A 20,609-nucleotide genomic window follows, 5' to 3' on the forward strand; every position below is an offset into this window, starting at 1 on the left:
TAGTTATTTGTTTTTCAGATATCTCCCAAACCTTCTCCCATATATATACATCTTTAAAAATTGGTTAACAGAAGATGAAAAAACTTTCAATGATGTTTGATATTTAGACACAAAAATAGTTACATGAAAAAAGAGATTTTATTCATATGGGAACGTTTTATCCTTTAATGTGGACTTTCTAATGCGAATTCAAATTTAATCGGACTCTAATAAATACTGGACATCGGGTGAAAAACAAAAAAAAAAGATTATATTAATAGAAAAAATTGGAATATAAAAGATATTTTTCTAAATAACTTTCACCACCTAATTAAGAGCTGCTACTTATAGGCTAACTAACTGCCTATAGCTGTCATCACTTGGCCACTAATCTCACATAACCACTTATCAACAGCCTTCACTATTGTAAGCTTCCATCAAATGTCGTGGCAGAGTTATATTTTTTAATAGCGAAATTTAAAATAAAAAAAAATAAATAGATAAATTATTCGAAAGGAATTCAATATTTATATATATAAATAAAAAATAATTTTAATCACGAATAAATAATATATAATTACGTGCTAGGCATGTGCTGTGATCACAAATATAGAACTTTAACAACATTAACAATCAATAATTACGTGTTAGGCATGTGTTGTGATCATATAGGTATTCAACATTTAACTATATTTATTAATCGGGCTCTTATGCGGGTATTGAATATTGGGTGGAAAATTAAAAAAAAATTAATTGATATTGTCGTCGAAGGACTAAAATAAACGTATACTTCTACAGTTTCAATTTATTTGGCATACTTTGCTTTAAACTTATTTTAAAAAGAATGACTTTTTTAACAACTTTTTTATTTTAATTTTTTACCTGACATATTTAAAAATACAAGATTAATAAATATTTTGGTACATTTGATATATATTTAATTTATGATCATGTATAAAATTTAAAAAACTTCTTTATTTTCTTAAATTTTGTATCAAATTAAAATAGATCAAATAAATTAAAATAAATAATAAAGAGCTAGAGATCCATTGTGGTAATAGGACGGCCACATAGATTATAGTAGAGATCCCATTATAGTACTAATTATTTTTTTTGGTAAAAGATGACAATAGAACTTAATATGCATCATTACATGGCAATGCGATAGAGCTGCTATTAAATATACGGGTAGGAGTAATTATATTATATTGTTTTAATATACTAGATGGTTTAAGTAGTCTAATAAAAAGAGTTTCCTCCTTGTCTATATTTAGCTTTTTTGATACAAACAAGGGCGGAATTATCCACTATACAAAAGAGTTTTCTGATAGTTTAGACCCCTCCTTAGCTAGCGCGTCTATCACTTGGTTCTTCTCTCGATACCTATACTGGACGGGGGATTTCCCTAACTGGTGAAGTACATTATAGTACTAATTGACATGGAGAATATACAAGCTAGCAATTTATTGGGACTATGACACTATAACAAAATTAAGTTTTACTTGCAACAAATAAATACATTAACAAAGAGTATGAAAGCTTTTATCGATATTAATTAATTATCATTAGATCTAATTTCGCTATAGATTTTAGGAATATTTACAAAGAATGTTAATTACTTTTAAAAATATATGACAATTAAACTATTGTCGTTAATTAATTGAGTAGTATAATAAGTGCATGTCACAAACTTTACAATATTACAGCTGTAAGTGGACCACTTTGTCATGCCTTGCCTTGATACATTTGGTCACCTATTTAACACAAAAATATGTTTGCTTAATTCCTATTGAACTACAGTAAATTGGCAAGAACCATCAATGGCAGAAAAAAAGGAATCCAATAGTAGTGGAGATGGAAGGTGGACTCTTCAAGGGAAAACTGCCCTTGTTACTGTTGGGGGAGGAAGCACTATGACTAAAGTTTGATATGATAATAAATAATGAAAATAAATTAGACACGAGAATTTTACGTGGAAACCCCTCAAACAGATAGAGGGGAAAAACCACGTGGTAGAAGGATCTTACTATGATAATATGGAAGTACACTGCTCTCAAATACAAGGAGAAAACAACAATTAACATTTTTCTCTTGTAAAAGGAACAACTCACTAAAGAGGATATTCAATACTACAATATTTATCTTGGCGTATAACTCTCTTTGTGTTCTTACTCTTTTGAATTGTATTTTTGTGGGATGATCTAAATGAGGGCAAGAGACCCTCTATTTATAGAAAACTAGAAACGCGTAAAATCTGAGTATTGCACCTCCCTTTTTAACTACGCGTTCAAAATGCATTTTGTTCCCTTTTTGACTACGCGTTTTGTTTCCTTTTTTGACTACGCATTCAAAACGCATTTTGTAGTATTTGACTATCTTGCGGTTACTGGAGGCACTAAAGGGATAGGGTAAGCTTATTTGAGTTTTATGTGTTTCATATATATATCGATTTTACTTTGTTTATCTTTTTTAGTTAGTATACATTGATTATATATTGATTATACACGGTCATATACATATTTTATATGTCTCAATTTATATGATGTAGTTTGACTTGACACGAAGTTTGAGAAATAAAGGACTTTTGAAACTTATGTCAAAAATAAGTTAAGTCATAGATGTTTGTGTAGATATAAATTATTTCATTCAGAATAAGATAGGAGTATGTCATTACTTTTGAGATTGACTAAAAAGAAAAATGAGTCATACAAATTGGGATAGAGGAGTATTAATTATATTATATATTATATATGAATTATACATATGTTTTATACATCCACCGGCAATTCCTAGTTTAAACGGTTGGGTGAGCAACTATTCAATTTATGTTTTTCTTTAATTTTATGAATTCTAAATTTTAAGACAACAACATTAAGTGTTAGTGACTGAGTTCTGAATTTAATTTTTATATGTATTTCGTAGATTTATTAATACCAATGCAGGGTTTGGATGAAAGCTTTTGCATTCAGCAGAACCGTACGTACTCTTCTATCTCCCCTCCTACGTGTAATTTAATCTATAATAGCGCAAATTATTTATTTTATTTTCGAGAAATTAATTTCACTTATTATGAATAGTTATATGTTATTATGAAAAAGAAATCTTCTTTTAAAGTGTTAAATCCTTTACTTAGACCACATAATTATTTTATTTGGAAACAGTGATATTGTTTTTCTGCGTTACTCTTTTTTTTTTTTACTAATTTTGTTATATTTTACTTGAATTGAAGATCTATCGAAAACAATAGCATACACATCACCTTCCTCAGAATTACACTAAGTTTATTATTATTATTATTTTTCTTTGGATCGAAAAATAGGCATGCCATAGTAGAAGAATTAGCTGGATTTGGTGCAACAGTTTATACATCTTGTCGAAATCAAGAACAACTTGATCAGTGTTTAGAGAAATGGAGAGGCAAGGGGTACAAAGTAGAAGGATGTGTATGTCACTTGAGTTTAAGACCCAAAAGAGATATGCTTATGGAGAAAGTTATCAATTTTTTCCAAGTAAAGCTCAACATTCTAGTAAGATTTTTTTCTTGAAAGAATTTTACTACTTTCTTCATTTCAACTTACGTGATACATTTTAGTTGGATTTAAAGTTAAAGAAAAAAGAAAAACCTATGAAAACTTATGATTAGGGCCGGGAAGCCAGATAGGTACAAGGAGTGCATCCAAACCTACTTCAGTAAACATTACATCATATATACAAAGGCTAAAATTATTCGAAGTGTATATATAATAGATATTAAATTCTCTGACTTTTTCGTATATTTACTTCTTCATATTTTTAAACACCCTTAATGAAAATTTTGTCTCAACTTCTATAATTTGTAATAGACTAATGTATAAGTCATTGTTAAAATTGACAAGATTCTAGATAGTCTTAATGTAGAAATTTGGTAGGTGAAAGTTTGGTAAACTTAGTAGGTTTAAAGTTTGGTAAACTTTGACATCTTGACAAAATGTGATGTCATGGATAACATCAAGAGCAAAAATTTATTCCTATAAATAGGTAGCTCTTGATTCATTTGAAGCACACGTCAAAAACATTTATATCTTGTCTTCTCATATCTTGTATTTCCAAATACTTTGTAGTAGAAGAGGAAGAACAAGTAAAAATGAGTTTCATGAAGTTTGAAATTGATAAATTTAGTGGGCGCAACAACTTCAATATCTAAAAAATTCAGATGATGGCATTACTGCAGAGGGAAGGTTCAATACATGCTATTAACGGAAAGTACCCCGATAACACATCGATTTCTGATAAGGCAAAAATTGAAGGAGATGCATTGAGTGTTATCCAACTATCCCTTGCACCTAACTTGCTCTATGAAATGAGTACAAGTACCGAGGAGACAGCCAAATAGTTATGAGATAGGTTGGAAGGGCTTTACCAGTACCAGTCGGTTACAACAAGGATGTTGTTACAATGGCGTCTTCACACATTTAAGATGGAGTCAGGTACTTTATTGCAAAACCATCTAAATGCATTCAATAAACTTGTGATGGACTTATAGATTGGCGGAATTAAGAAGGATGAGAAGACGCTTGCATGTGCTTTGCTATTTTTATTGACTTCAAAATATCATGATATTGAGAATTCAATGATGTATAGCAAGGCACCAATCACTCTTGAGCAAGTGCGACAAGCACTTAACTCTTGTGATGTGCGAAGGCATTTTGAAGGAGACAAAGATGATGAAGCTAATGGGCTCTTTGTAAGAGGTCATACTAGCTAACATGGAAGAAGGACCAAATCAAAGCACAGATCAAAATCTCGTGTGAACAAGAAGAATGTTGTTATATCCCGTATTTTATATGGTTGGATATTTTAAAATAGCCGTGGTAAAGTGAAGGGAATGACCATCTTCCAAAATTTATTTTAATATACAAGTTGGTTATGAATATTATTTATGAACATTAATAGTGTAGAAATATTGGGAAAGGCAAAGGGCAAAAAGGAAAATTCGCAAAGTAGCCTATGGTAATATTGTGGAAGGCTAGGGGTAAAACGGGAATTTCACAAAGTGTTCAAGAAAGTTCTTGAAAGATCAAAGTGTTCAATAAAATTCATGTAGGGGTGCACTCTTTTATGGCCATGTGATGAAAATATATGAACCAAAGTGTACATGGCAAGACAATTAAGTCATTTTTATTTTTTTTTAAAGAAGATTCTAGAAACAAATGGAGAAGGGGTCATGTGTCTATATTCATATTTGAGGGACTTATTTTCAAATATGGATAAGTGGTGGAAGATATATATATATATATATATATGTGTGTGTGTGTGTGTGTGTGTATTATGACTCATTAGGGTCATTCTTATCCCAAGAGAATTCTAGAAAATTCAAGAGGAAGAGGAGAAGAGAAACTTGAAGCTAGAGAGAGAGAGAGCTCGGTTTTGGGGGAGAAAAAAAGAGGTAAGTCTCCGATTTCATTTCGTGAATTAATTATATAGGGTATACTAAGATTTTATGAAGGTATTGGTAATGTAAATTTATGGTTTGGAGCAGCCCAAAATGTTACCAAACAGCCCTAAAATTTTAGCCGTACTACGAGAGCTTCCGAGGCAAGTTTTGGTGAGTTTTGGTGAATTTTGAGCAAGGTAAGGTTTTATATTTCAATTGAAGTTTATGAGGTTGTTATGGGGTATGTTAAATGTATTAAATGATGCTGAAAGTGAAAAAATGTATAAGGATGCTTGACGTTAGAAACAACTAAATGGAAGTCGTAGTAGTTAAATTGAAGTTGCGTAGTGTGTTGTCGTTGTGGTGCTGCGGTTGAAGCTAGTTGGGTTGCGTGTTGCAGGGATTTAAAGTGTTTTAAAAAGGGTATGGTTGCTGCTGGTTTCAACCACATGACCCCCCGTTTGGGATGGTTAAAAATTTTATGAAATAAAGGTTAAAAACTCTATTTTGGTATCGTAAATTTTGAGCTAGTTGTTTGGAGTTGTATTGTGGGATATTGAAGTGATTTAATGGTATATGTGCTTCTAGTTGTTGTTGTTGGATGGTTTTTGATATTGTGTCCGAGTTGAAATCTCGGGAATGGTGTATTTACAGGGGAAGTGCTCTCGAAATTTCGATAGAAAAAAAATGTTAGTTTAGGATGAGAATCTTGGATATCTACAGCTAATGTTTGCATTCGTTATCATTGTTATAGATTTTTTGGGAAGGTCAAGATTTAAGTGTGATTGACTAAGGAAACGGACAAGGTATGTAAGGCTTACTCTTTTCTTTATGATTTCATAAGTGCTTCCATATTTTCTTTGTTTTCAAAAGCCAGGTGTCAATGGTCCCAAGGAAATGACTACTTTTCCTACAACCCGTCAATGTTTTCCAAAATGTCTATAGTTTCCCAAAACAAAGGTTTACAGTATTACAAGCTTTTATGACAATAATGATGGATATGTTTTACAACGACATTGATGATGTCGATGATGCAAATATGTCTATGATGGCTATGATAAGAACGGCTTCATGTATGTAAGGTTTACCCTTATTTCTCCTGGCATGTTTTGACATAAGTATATAGAGCTACTCTTTCTTTTGGCATGGGTTTTATGAAACAAGTATATGACATTTTATACAATTTTAAGGAAGTCCTATTCGTAGAGCCACTAGGATGACCAATTTTCTTGAGTTTCCAAAGGATATTTTCTCGTGCTTAGATACGTGTATATGATTCCAAAAATTTTATTTTGATATAATCCATGGTAATTTTTGAAAGATACTTGACATGACTCTTGTCTTAATTTTTGAATCATAGCTCATTCCAATTATTCTACGAGTCTTGAAAATTGGTCCTATGTGCATATGTATACGATTTGGCGTCTTACGAGATTGTGACCTTATTCTACGTTCTCTTAATATTATCCTTCGTGGATAGTCTCATCTTATAATAATTATTCCTTCAAGGTGAGACAAAGCGACCATGGTTAGTCTATAATACAATCGGAGGTTACCGACCTTCCATCACTCAGATAGATACATGACTTTTGTTGAGCTCTCCTGCATGCTATATATATGTATATGTATATGTAAATTGGGGATATGGGGAAGGTTCATATGTGGCGTTATAGACGCATTGCCACTTGGTCAGTTGGCGTAATTTTCATCTCGGATGCGGGATGCCCGAACGCGGGACATATGTGGGCGATATGACATGTTCTATTTTCTATGGATATGAAAAAGAAATGTTTTTAAAGGAAAAGACAAGCATGTATGGCATTCGTCCTAAAAGGCACTCATATGTACAAGTTACTCTCTTATCTCACTATATGTTCTATGATTTTATGATATAGTTGTTCATACCTTATGTTCTTTGTTATGCTGATTTTCATGCCTTACATACTCGGTACATTACTCGTACTGACCCCCTTATCTCCGGGGGTTGTGTTTTATGCCGTGCAGGTACACCCGGACGAGTAGAAGCTATTATAGAAGATATTCCAACGGGGTTAGCAACTCCACTTGTTCCTGGAGTGCTGCTTAGTCACAGTATATGTGCTATGGTGTTTCGTTCGAAGTTAGAGACTTTGCAACAGAGTCGTGGGTATACAGTGTCAGTTTTGTAAGCGGCGTCACCAGCCAATATGTTATTATGTCGTATGTCACGAGTTTTATGGGATGATAGATTTTGGAAAGAAAGATTCACAAAGCTTAGCTATGTTTTTTACATTTATTTTGATGTACAAGTCTAAATAGATTAAGTATGTAATATGAGGTAATGGGTTTGCTCAACTCCGAGCATAGGGTCGGGTGCCCATCACACCCTATTAAGATCGGGGTGTGACAAATGCGGAGTATTGGGGCTGTCACAAGAAGGGACACTTAGAAATAATGCAACTTGTAAAATAATTGGCATTGGTTCAATTCGGGTTCACTGCCATGATGGAATCGTGAGGACTATTACGTAAGTCTGTCATGTTCTTGATCTAAAGAAGAATTTGATATCCTTGGGTACTCTAGATATTCAAGGCTACAAGTACATGAGCAAGAGAGGTACAATGAAGGTGGCTAAAGGTTCTTTAGTCATGCTGAAGGCCAAGCTGGAGGATGGCTTTTACACACTTGCAGGAAGTACCATTGTTGGCTCTATTAATGCATCTACAATGCAGTAGTTATCTGATAATGACAAGGCAAGACTATGACTCATGAGACTGCGCCATATGAGCGCACAAGGACTAGAGATGTTGAGAAAACACAACCTTTTGAACAGTGAGAATATTAGCACACTTGAATTTTGTGAGCATTGCATCCTAGGGAACCAGAAGAAGGTCAGTTTCAGCACTAGCAAACACAAGATGGGAAGAGTGCTAGACTACATCTATTCAAATTTATAGGGTCCCTCTCAGCTTTCATCAAAGGGAGAAAATAGGTATCTTCTCACATTTATTGATGATTTTTCACGAAAGATTTGTGTGCATTTCTTGAAGGCAAAAAGTGATGCTTTTGAAGCATTTCAAGAATGGAAGATTTTGGTTGAGAATCAAATGGAAAAAGAAATTAAGTATCTTCGCACAGATAATGGATTGGAGTTTTACAGTGAAGAGTTCAATAATTTCTTCAAGGTTCATGAGATTGCAAGACATAAGACGGTCAGGCACATACCATAGCAGAATGGAGTTGCCGAGAGAATGAACAGAACTCTTCTTGAGAAGGTTCGTTGTATGCTCTTACAAGCCAAAATGTCTAAAGTGCTTAGGGTTGAAGCAGTTCACACTATTTCTCATATTGTCAATTGATCTCCAGCATCAGCAATTGACTTTAAGACTCCGAATAAGGTATGGTCAGGTGAACCCTCTAACTATTCATACATGCGAATATTTAGGTGTCCAGCTTATTATCATGTTAATGAAGGAATGCTTGAACCAAGGGCCAAAAGGCTATATTCGTAGGGTATGTAGATGGAGTAAAAGGGTACAAACTTTGGTGTTTATCTTTACTCAAATTTGTAGTTAGTAGAGATGTTACCTTTGATGAATCTTTTATACTTGATCCTCGTAAAGTTTTTGTGGAGTTATCAAGAAATAAAAAAAACAACCAGGTGAAGCTCCGGTGGAGCATACCAATGAAAAGGATCAAGAGACTCAAGTTGATAAGTTAAAAGATGCAGATCTTGAAGAAATACTGTTCATGAACCATACACAATTGCGAAGGGAAGGGACAAAAGGCATATATGGAAACCAAAACATCTTATAAATTAAGAAAATCTGATTGCATATAAGTTTGTAGCTATAGAAGAAGAGATTAAAGAACTCAAGCCCTATTTGTATGTTGAAGCAACTTCTTGCAAAGATGCTACACAATGGCGATTAGCCATGATGGAAAAGATGGAGTCTCTTCACAAAAATAAGACATGGGTCTTAGTTGAAAGGCCAAATGGGAAGAAGACAATTGGATGCAAATGGATCTACAGAAAGAAAGAAGGTATTCTAGAAGTGAAAGATGCTAGGTTCAAGGTGAGATTGGTTGCAAAGGGTTTCAGTCAGAAGGAGGGAATTGACTATAATGAGATCTTCTCTCCAGTAGTGAAACATAACTCAATTCACGTGCTACTAGCATTGGTTGCACAATTTGATTTGGAGATTCAATAGCTTGATGCCAAAATTGCTTTCTTACATGATGATCTAGAAGAGACAATCTATATGGAATGGCCTAAAGGTTTTCTAGATAAGGGAAAACAAGATCATGTATGCCAACTGAAGAAGTCTTTGTATGGTTTGAAGCAACCCCTAGACAGTGGTACAAAAGGTTTGATGCATTCATGACTACACATAGATTCTTGAGGAATGCATTTGATAGTTGTATGTATCACAAGAAAATGTCTAGTAATTGTATGATTTATTTACTATTGTATGTTAATGATATGCTTATTGCTGCTAACAACATCACAGAGATAAATATTTTGAAGAAATTATTGAGTAAGGAATTTGACATGAAGAATTTGAGAGATGCAAAGAAAATTCTTGGAATAGAGATTTCAAGAGAAGATGGTGTTGTACATCTGAGAGAAGAGGTACATCAAAAAAGTTCTTGAGAGATTCAATATGCAGATGAGCAAGCCTGTAAGTATACCGTTAGCTTCTCATTTTAAGCTTTCAGAGTTACAAACGCCTCAGTCGGGGGATGAGGTGGAACATATGTCAAAAGTTTCTTATGCTAGTGCAATTGGTAGCATTATATATGTTATGGTATGCACACGTCCAGATATTTTTCAATATATAAGTGTGGTAAGTAGGTACATGGCAAATCTAGGAAAAAGGCATTGGGAAGCTGTCAAATAGATATTGAGATATCTCAAAGGAGCTTCTGATATTGGCCTAACCTTTCAAAAAAGTGAAGGCATTTCAGTTTTCGATTATGTGGATTCTGAATATGCAGGGAATCTTGATAGAAGAAGGTCCACAACTGGATACATCTTTACTCTCGTTGGCAGTGCCGTTAGTTGAAAATCAACTTTACATCAATTGTCATTTTGTCAACAACAGAGGCAGAATATATGGTAGCAATAAAAGCAGTGAAAGAAGCTATCTGATTGAAAGATTTGGTGGTAGAATTGAGTTTGGTTCAACTGGAATCAACTCTAAGATGTGACAAACAAAATGTTATTCATTTGATTAAAAATCAAAGATTTCATGAGCGCACCAAATTTATTGATGTCAGATTCCATTTCATTCGAGATGTCATTGAAGAGGGAGGTATCAAGGTTGAAAAGGTTTGAAGAGGGAGTTATCAAGGTCGAGAAGGTTATCACAGACGATAACGCTGCAGACATGCTGACCAAGTTAGTCCCGCTTGCCAAGTTTGCACACTGCAAAGACTTGGTGGGAGTATGCATCAACTGATGCAAACTCTGGGAGAACAACTACTAGGTGGATCTAGTGTGTTCAACAAAGGTTTGATTCTTTTTTTTCTTACAGCGGAATTGCCCAGTAAGCTTAGAATTTTTGGCCGAAGTTGTTCATACGCATGCTCGGAACGCAAACCATGGTGGAGATTGAAAGAGTTGAGGTTGAAGACACAAACAAAAGTTGTTGAAAGAAAGTTGAAAATGGAGAATCTTGTCAAGGTGGAGATTTGTTAAAATTGACAAGATTCTAGATAGTCTTAATGTAGCAACTTTGTAGGTGAAAGTTTGGTAAACTTGTTGGTAAAAGTTTGGTAAACTTTGACATCTTGACAAAATGTGATGTCATGGATGACATCAAGAGCAAGAATTTATTCCTATAAATAGGTAACTCTTGTTTCATTTGAAACACACCTAAAAAACATTTCTCTTGTCTTCTCATATTTTATGGCATTTGTAAAATATATTAGAAGAATAGAAAATTGATAGAGCAATTATCTTAATTGTATTTGGGATTTCTCCCCTTTCTTTGTTAATATAAAGACAGTTATTCTCTGGTGAACGTAGGCTCATTCTGATCTGAACCATATTCAATATTTTTGTTCTTCCGTGTTCTTTATATTTTCACGTTTCCGCTAACATCCATAATAGCACTTCTAATTGGCCGTCTAAATTTTTGTTGAGATTTTTACTTTCTATATTACTTGGCCAAAGTTTATAACCAAAATAAATTCATATTTTTATAAATATATAATCACACAAATTTATGAATTTAGTAAAACCCAGCAGGCCTAAATAAAGGAATTCCACGTATTTGGCGAAAAGAAAAGGAAAAATAGACCTACATGTGAAATTGGGTGTTGTAGAAAGTAGACCTGATTAAATGGTCAGTTATTCAATCTTATATTACTCGGACTCAAAAGTTATTCAATATATGTTAAATTCCTCAAAAATAATGCAATTTTAAAGAATTTAACACAAATACAACAATATTTTTAGAGAGTCCAAACAATTTAGATCCAACCCATATTTAATTGGTCAAATTGGATGATTACTTGTTTTTTAAAATCATTTTACTTTGAACCCCTCACCAAATATATATATATATATATATATATATATATGATAAATTTTTACTTTATATATATATATATATACACACCACCTTAAAAAATCTGAACTTCCTAACTTGAATGTTAAATTACTATAATACTCTCAACTAAAAATATTTCCTTACTTGAATATTAAATTACTATAATACTGTCAACTAAATACACCCAATTTGGTATATCTTTTATATTTTACATTCATATTTATATTTATCTATTTATTTATGAATGGTTGTGACTTTCTAATCAAATACAATAAACACATGTTCACACCATTCTTTATGATTGATTATAAATAGCTGAGGGTTCCTCTCATCTTTAAACTATGAATTTTCTTAGTTTTTTACTATTCTTCTTCTTATAAAAGCTCAAGTGTGTCGTTGAGTGAATTTGCAATTCAGCAGAACTTGAGATATCACTATTCTGCTGAATTAAATCATATTATTTTTCAATTATTCTTTGTATTTTGAAGGAACATTTTGATGCAACAGTTGATTGATTTTAGATATATCACATATACATAATTTAATAAATACGTGCAATGCACGTATCGAGAAAATAGTGTAGAGAGAGAGAGAGGAATCCCATGAACACAGGACTGAAAGTTGACTTAGTGATTTAGGGGTTCAAATTAAATTTAACCTTACGATTTCAAGTTCAGATTTTATGTAGTTTTTATTTTTCAAACCCGGTTAATGAAAATTCTGAATTTACCGGTGCAGCTATATCCCGAAGATATTTAACCTCTTTTTTCTTTGGAGATAGATAAATAATACAGGTATACAGATGGGTAAGTTAGCTACAGAGTACATTGAGGAGGATTACTCTATTATCATGAAAACCAATTTTGAAGCTTCTCACCACATCTCCCAAATTGCACATCCAATTTTGAAGGCCTCAGGAAGTGGAAGCATCGTATTTATATCTTCTGTTGCTGGGCTTGTGGCATTTCCAACATGTTCCATCTATTCAGCAACTAAAGGTAATCCTCATTCAATCAATATGTTACTTGGTATTCGGTATCTGCATTGGGTTGGGGTCCAACTAAATACAACTTTGCACATTACATGGCCTATTTATCGATTGTGCTTCCAAAGAAACTTCTTTCATTCTCAAGATTCAAATTCGAAATTTCTAATTAAGAGTGGAAAATGCTAAAAAATGCTACAAAAAGCCAACAGAAATGAAAAAAGAAAAAAAAGTCAAAGTTGCCAATAACAACTTTTGACAGAAAAAATAACAATAGCTGGCAACACGTTTTGACAACTTTTGACAGGAAAAATAGCTGGCAACATATTTACAAAGCGCGTAAAATTTCTTTTACGCATTTTGTTCCTCCTATAAATAGAGGGCCTAATGCCCTCATTTAGATCATCCCAGAAAAAGAGAGTAAAAATACAAAGAGAGTTATACACCAAGATAAATATTGTAGTCTTGAGTGTCCTCCTTAGTAGTTGTTCCTTTTACAAGAGAGAAGTGTTAATTGTTGTTTTCTCCTTGTATTTGAGAACAGTGTACTCCATATTTTATAGTGAGATCCTTCTACCCCGTACTTTTTCTCTTCTATCAGTTAGAGGAGTTTTCACGTAAAATTTTCGTATCTAATTTATTTTTATATTATTTGTTATATCAAACTTTAGTTGTGGTGCTTCTTCCTCCCAATAGTGGTATCAGAGCCCTCGGTTATTCTGTCTGTTTTATACGAAGGTACTATTCATGAATAGTAAATTTTCGCAAACAGTAAAATTCGATGAATAGTACTATTCACGTGAATAGTAAATTTCGGTGATAGTATAATTTGTTATGATTGTTCGCAAAAATATTCAAAAACGATCTAGAAGGGTGTGAAGCAAATAACAATATCGAGTACAACTAAGTTTGACGTTGAAAAGTTCAATGAGACTAATTTCTCATTGTGGAAAATGAAAATAAAAGCGATATTGAGAAAAGACAATTGCTTAGCTGCAATTGAAGGCAGGCCTATAGACTTTGTTGATGAAAGCAAGTAGAACAACATAGATAGCAACGCAGTTGCTGATTTACACTTGGCACTAGCTGATCAAGTATTGTCTAGTGTAGCAGAAAAGCGGACGACGAAGAAAATATGGGATACTCTTATAGGGTTGTATGAGGCCAAGTCTTTGCATAATAAAATTTTCTTAAAAAGAAGATTGTATACTCTTTGAATGGCAGAGTCCATGTCAGTTATTGAACATATCAATACTTTGAATACTCTATTTTCGCAACTTACAATAATGGGTTGCAAAATAGAGGGGACTGAACGTGCGAAGCTTCTACTTCAAAGTATGTCTGACTCGTATGATCAACTCATCATCAACCTGACGAATAATACAGATAGTCTAGTTTTCGATGAAATTGCAGCCGCTGTCTTGGAAGAAGAAAATCGGCGCAAAAATAAGGAAGATAGACAAGCAAGTTCGCAACAAGCTGAAGCTTTGATGATGGTGAGAGGAAGACCAACGGAATGTGGCCCCAGTGGGAGTCACAATCATAGCAGATCTCAATCAAGAAGTAAGAAGAATATCAAGTGCTACAACTGTGGCAAGAAAAAACACTTCAAGAAAGATTATCGGTTCAAGAAGAAGAGTGAACACCCTGCGCCATCAAATGCTCAAGGGAATATTTCATGTACCTCGGATGATGGCGATATTTTATGTAGTGAGGCAATATCAAATAATGAAGGCAGAAAACATTTCTCTAATGTCTGGATCATGGACACAAGAGCAACATGGCACATGACTTCCCAGAGAGAATAGTTCCATCAATATAATCCTATCTCAAGAGGGTCTGTGTTCATGGAAAATGATTATGCTTTGGATGTTATTGGTATTGGGTCCATCAAAATAAAAATGTATGATGGCACGGTTCGCACCATCCAGGAGGTACGACATGTAAAAGACTTGAAGAAGAATCTATTATCTTTAGGACAACTAGATGATAATGGATGTTCATATAAGACTCATGGTGGAGTCATGAGAATATCCAAAGGAGAGCTTGTAGTGATGAAAGCGGAAAAACTTGCTGCAAACCTATATGTGCGTGTTTAAAGGTGAAACACACCAAGAAGGAGAAGCATCAACCGCGTCAGTAAGTTCATTTAAAGAATCAATAATGATATGGCATTGTAAACTTGGCCATATATCGGAATGAGGTTTGAAGATTCTTGTTGAGCAAAAGCTTCTTCCGGGGCTCAAAAAGGTTTCACTACCCTTTTGTGAGCATTGTGTTACCAACAAGCAAAATAGACTGAAGTTTAGCAGTTCCTCTGCTAAAAGCAAGGAAATTTTAGATCTGGTCCACTCTGATGTCTGGCAAGCACCGGTGGAGTCCCTAGGAGGAGTGAAATATTTTATGTCATTCATCGACAATTACTCCAAGAGAAGTTGGGTGTATCCAATAAAGAGAAAGGCAGATGTTTTTCCAGTTTTCAAAGAATTCAAAGCGTAGGTGGAACTTGAATCTGAGAAAAAGATCAAGTATTTGAGGACAGATAATGGAGGAAAATACACTGGTGATAAATTTAATAACTTCTGTAAACAAGAAGGTATTAAATAGTAGTTCACGGTGGCATATACTCCACAACAAAATGGAGTAGCAGAGCGGATGAACAGAACCTTATTGGAATGGACAAGAGCTATGTTGGCAACTGCAGGGTTGGAAAAACCATTCTGGGTAGAAGCAGTCAAAACCGCCTGTTATGTGATCAATCGGTCACCATCAACCGCAATTGATCTGGAAATACCAATGGAGATGTGGACAGGAAAACCAGCTGATTATTCTCGCTTACATATATTCGGAAGTCCTACTTATGTTATGTACAATACCCAAGAAAAATCAAAGTTGGATCCAAAATCCAGGGAATGCATTTTTTTAGGGTATGCTGATGGAGTCAAGGGGTATCGCTTGTGGGATTCCACAGCCCGCAAGGTGGTAATCAGCAGTGATGTTGTATTTGTTGAAAATAATATACAAGCAAACGAAGATAGCACTTCAAAAGAAAAATCAGAGACTACTACAGTTGAAGTTGAAGAAATAGAAGAAGTTCCAGTTTCTTCTGAAGCAGCACCAGAGTACGAAGAACAAGAGCAAGCTGAGATCGAAACTCTAAGTGTTCAACGGTCAACTAGGGAGAGAAGAGAACTAGTTTGTTACTCAGATTATTCTATGGAGAGTAATATTGCATACTGTCTACTAACAGAAGATGGAGAGCCTTCAACTTTTCACGAGGCTATGAAAGGACAAGAATTATCTCTGTGGGTGCCAGCAATGCAAGAAGAAATTGAAGCTCTTCATAAAAATAAAACATGGGATCTTGTTCAATTACCACAAAGAAGGAAGGCCATTAGAAACAAATGGGTCTACAAGATCAAACGCAATGATAATGATCAAGTGGAGAAGTATCGTGCAAGATTGGTGGTGAAAGGATTCGCTCAGAAAGAAGGTATAGACTTCAATGAGATATTTTCTCCGATGGTTCGACTCACAACAATTCGAGTGGTCCTGGCGATGTGTGCTACATTTGACTTGTACTTGGAGCAGTTAGATGTCAAAACTGCATTTCTTCATGGAGAGCTTGAAGAAGAAATTTACATGCTCCAACCAGAAGGTTTTGAAGAACAGGGAAAAGAGAACTTGGTTTGTAGGTTAAACAAATCTCTATATGGACTTAAACAGGAGCCGAGGTGTTGGTATAAGAGATTTGATTCCTTCATTATAAGCCTTGGATACAACAGACATAGTTCAGATCCTTGTGTTTATTACAAGAGTTTTGGTGATGACGATTTTATTATTTTGCTGTTGTATGTTGATGACATGTTGGTAGCAGGCCCCAACAAAGATCGTCATACAAATTTAAAGGCACAATTGGCTAGGGAGTTTGAAATAAAGGACTTGGGACCAGCAAATAAGATTCTAGGGATGTAAATTTACCGAGATCAAAATAATAGGAAGATTTGGCTTTCTCAAAAGAACTACTTGAAGAAAATCCTGGACACTTCAAGATGCAAGACTGTAAGTCAATTTCTACCCCACTTTCTATTAATTTCAAGTTATCCTCAAGTATGAGTCCTAGCAATGAAAAAGAGAGGATGGATATGTCTCGAGTACCGTATGCATCAGCAGTGGGAAGTTTAATGTTCGCCATGGTATGTACAAGATCTGACATTGCACAAGCAGTGAGAGTGATCAGTCGATACATGGCTAATCCTGGTAGAGAGCATTGGAATACTGTTAAGAGGATCCTGAGATACATCAAGGGTACCTCAGATGTTGCAATGTATTATGGAGGATCAGATTTTACTGTTAAAGGTTATGTTGATTCAAATTATGCAGGTGATCTTGATAAAAGTAAGTCCACCACAGGTTATGTGTTTACTCTTGCTGGAGGAGCTGTAAGCTGGGTTTCAAAACTGCAATCTATCGTGGCTATATCTACGACGGAAGCAGAATATATAGCAGCTACACAAGCTAGCAAAGAGGAAATATGGATGCAGATGTTACTGGAGGAGCTCGGGCACAAACAAGAGAAAATTGCTCTATTTTGTGACAGTCAGGGCGCTTTACATCTTGCAAAGAATCCAGCATTTCATTCAAGGACAAAGCACATACGAGTTCAGTATCACTTTGTTTGTGAGAAGGTGGAAGAAGACAATGTGGATATTCAGAAAAACTGATGATAACCTAGCAGATATGTTTACGAAGTCGATCAACAGTAACAAGTTCATATGGTGTCGAACTTCTATTGGCCTAGCAGAAGCGTAACATTGCAGTAATTGGGTAGAAAGGATGGTGTGAAGACTTAATTGATTCTCAATTAAACTTCAAGTGGGAGAATGCTAGAAAATGCTAGAAAAAGCCAACAGAAATGGAAAAAGAAAGAAAAGTCAAAGTTGCCAAAGGCAATTTTTGACAGAAAAAATAGCAATAGCTGGCAACACGTTTTGACAACTTTTGACAGGAAAAATAGCTGGTAATACGTTTACAAAGCGCGTAAAATTTCTTTTACGCGTTTTGTTCCTCCTATAAATAGAGGGCCTGATGCCCTCATTTAGATCATCCCAGAAAGAGAAAGAGTAAAAATACAAAGAGAGTTATACACCAAGATAAATATTGTAGTCTTGAGTGTCCTCCTTAGTAGTTGTTCCTTTTACAAGAGAGAAGTGTTAATTGTTGTTTTTTCCTTGTATTTGAGAACAGTGTACTCCATATTTTATAGTGAGATCCTTCTACCTCGTGGTTTTTCCCTTTTATCAGTTAGAGGAGTTTCCACGTAAAATTCTCGTGTCCAATTTATTTTCATATTATTTATCATATCAAACTTTAGTTGTGGTGCTTCCTCCCCCCAACAGGGAATACCAACCATCCTACCACAATTCATACTGATAGAGCCCTTAAAGTGCCATTAATTAGAATATGTTTTGTGGGCAATGAGCTAGGGGATAGATAGAGCCTTAAAGTGCCATTAATTACTAAAAACCTTAAGATTATTATCTCGAAAATAAGTAATTTTCAAAAATGTTGCATTATTTGATATATATAAAAAATGTAATAGATGCAAATAGGGTTGTCCAAAATCGAATTGAAAAAAAGGTTATTGATTTATTGGTAATGGGTTATTGGTTTAGCAGTTTCGATAATGATTTTAATTTTTTTTATTATCGGGTTATCAATTCGTAACGGTTTAAGATTTTTTCTTAACGGGTTAACCAATAATCCGATAGTAACTTAATAATTTATATTTATTACCATTCGATATATAAAATCCTTCACTTAGAGTTTAGTTTTCATACTTTTATTTCTTGTTGTCTCAAACTCTTGGTTATTATAAAATATTTTGCATTTGCTTTTGAGCAAGACGCAGTTTGTCAACTCATGTGCATGGTTCATTTGGTTTGTCACCTTGTTTCTAAGTGATTTTCAATTATTTCTTTTGTATCAAATCTTTATGATTAAACCGATAACCGAAGCGATAATGATCAATAACTGATAAATCAATAACCGATAAGTCAAATCAATAAACTTCAAAATCGAACCGAATCGACCAATACTTAGAACAATTACTTGTAACCATCATATAAAATTCTTTTGTATTTTTTCTCCATCTTAATAGGAGCAATGAATCAACTTACAAGGAACTTGGCTTACGAGTGGGCTAAAGACAATATTCGAGTGAACTCAGTAGCATCTTGGATTATCAAAACACCCCTCGTCGAAGCAACGAAGGTAATTTACTAGTTAGGAGACGTGCGAATTTTTCGATTAACTAATTGAGTGGTGAATTAATTAGCACCCTTTATGAGGTTACCGAATTTTAGTTATTTTTAGCACCCATCAATGTCAGAAAATCTAACAATTTTTGAATGCATTGGGATTAATATTTTGTTACATTAGTTATTTGTGTCTATCATATTTAAATTTAAATTATTTTACACTAATTGTCAGAAATAATAGACAGATGGTTTCATGTTCAATATACAAGTTCATATAGTCACTCAACTAATAGTTCTTTTCATATAGAAAGTCACTCAACATTCTTTTATAACCACAAAATCATTCAACTAAACAAGAGAAACACAAATTTGTGACAAGCAAGTCCATCATAATTTTGTGACGGATTCAATCAATATGAACGAAAACGTTATGCCATTACTAAAATTTTATTGATTTTTTTCCAGCAACATCCATTGACTAGAGAATATTTTGAAGGAAATATTAATAGAACACCAATTTGCAGAGCTGGAGAACCAAAAGAAGTTTCAGCATTGGTGGCATTCCTTTGCTTCCCTGCTGTTTCATATATTACTGGTCAAGTTATATGTGTTGATGGTGGACTCACAATTAATGGTTCTTATTAACTATTTTTTTGTGTTGATAAAATGTAATACTTGATTGATATACAAGATCAACTTTTTATAATTAGTATGGTGAAACCATGAATTTTTTATGTTTGATTATGTAGGATTGAAAATGTTTTGCTAGTCTATTCTAATTAATTGATTTTTACTTAACAGTATTAGAAACTTTAACACAAACATAAGGTAATACATGTGCGACGATCCAACCCATCGGGACGTGCGGGCACCTACTCTATGACCTAAGTAGGAGAACCTTTAACCCCCCCCCCCCCCTTATATGAAAAGCATTACGGAATTTACATCAAAACTTGAGTATTTAAGCCAGAAGTTTCTAGTAATCTGTAGTAATCCAATTTATACAATTTATACAAAAACCCCCAAGGATACTAGCTTAAGACAGGTACAAGAGTATCTAAGAGTGATAACATAATAAATGAATAATGACACACCTCCCACCACAAGGAAGGAAAAATAGAAGCTGCTGGAGGATCGTTTTCGTCTTCACCTAAGAAACATAACTGATCCTATAACCAGACTATGTTAAGTGACATAGCAAGAGTAGTATCAGTACAAACAACATGTATTGGTAGGCATCACCGATCAATCTAATAGTCACTGCATACTATATAAATAGAAAAATTAGAGAGATCATAATAATTAAACTTTATAAGCCTGTCCACCCAACCAAATAAGTAAACTTCTTACTCTCACTCTGATAGTCTTCACCACTCTACAGACCAGAGTTTCACTACCCATTCTAATTACAAATATGAGACCTATAGATTATAGGC

At 34.1% G+C, this 20,609-nt stretch overlaps 1 protein-coding gene across 1 annotated transcript; it reads left to right on the forward strand.

Moving 5' to 3' along the window:
* The first annotated feature begins 1,799 nt into the window (after nucleotides 1-1,799).
* LOC129876770 (tropinone reductase homolog) lies at nucleotides 1,800-19,818 on the forward strand. The gene is made up of 6 exons (XM_055952263.1): nucleotides 1,800-1,867; nucleotides 2,361-2,387; nucleotides 3,299-3,506; nucleotides 12,710-12,926; nucleotides 19,074-19,186; nucleotides 19,639-19,818. Exons 1-6 carry the CDS (start codon nucleotides 1,800-1,802, stop codon nucleotides 19,816-19,818), a joined length of 813 nt encoding a protein of 270 aa, XP_055808238.1.
* Nucleotides 19,819-20,609: the final 791 nt, after the last annotated feature.

Source organism: Solanum dulcamara, chromosome 12 (assembly GCF_947179165.1).
Source record: "Solanum dulcamara chromosome 12, daSolDulc1.2, whole genome shotgun sequence".
Classification (NCBI taxonomy): domain Eukaryota; kingdom Viridiplantae; phylum Streptophyta; class Magnoliopsida; order Solanales; family Solanaceae; genus Solanum; species Solanum dulcamara.

Excerpts from the sequence above, each read along its gene's own strand:
- LOC129876770 (XM_055952263.1), top strand. The coding sequence starts at position 1,800 with ATGGCAGAAAAAAAGGAATCCAATAGTAGTGGAGATGGAAGGTGGACT. Across the intron at positions 2,388-3,298 it reads GGAGGCACTAAAGGGATAGG|GCATGCCATAGTAGAAGAAT; the intron begins GTAAGCTTATTT and ends ATCGAAAAATAG. Across the intron at positions 19,187-19,638 it reads CCCTCGTCGAAGCAACGAAG|CAACATCCATTGACTAGAGA; the intron begins GTAATTTACTAG and ends ATTTTTTTCCAG.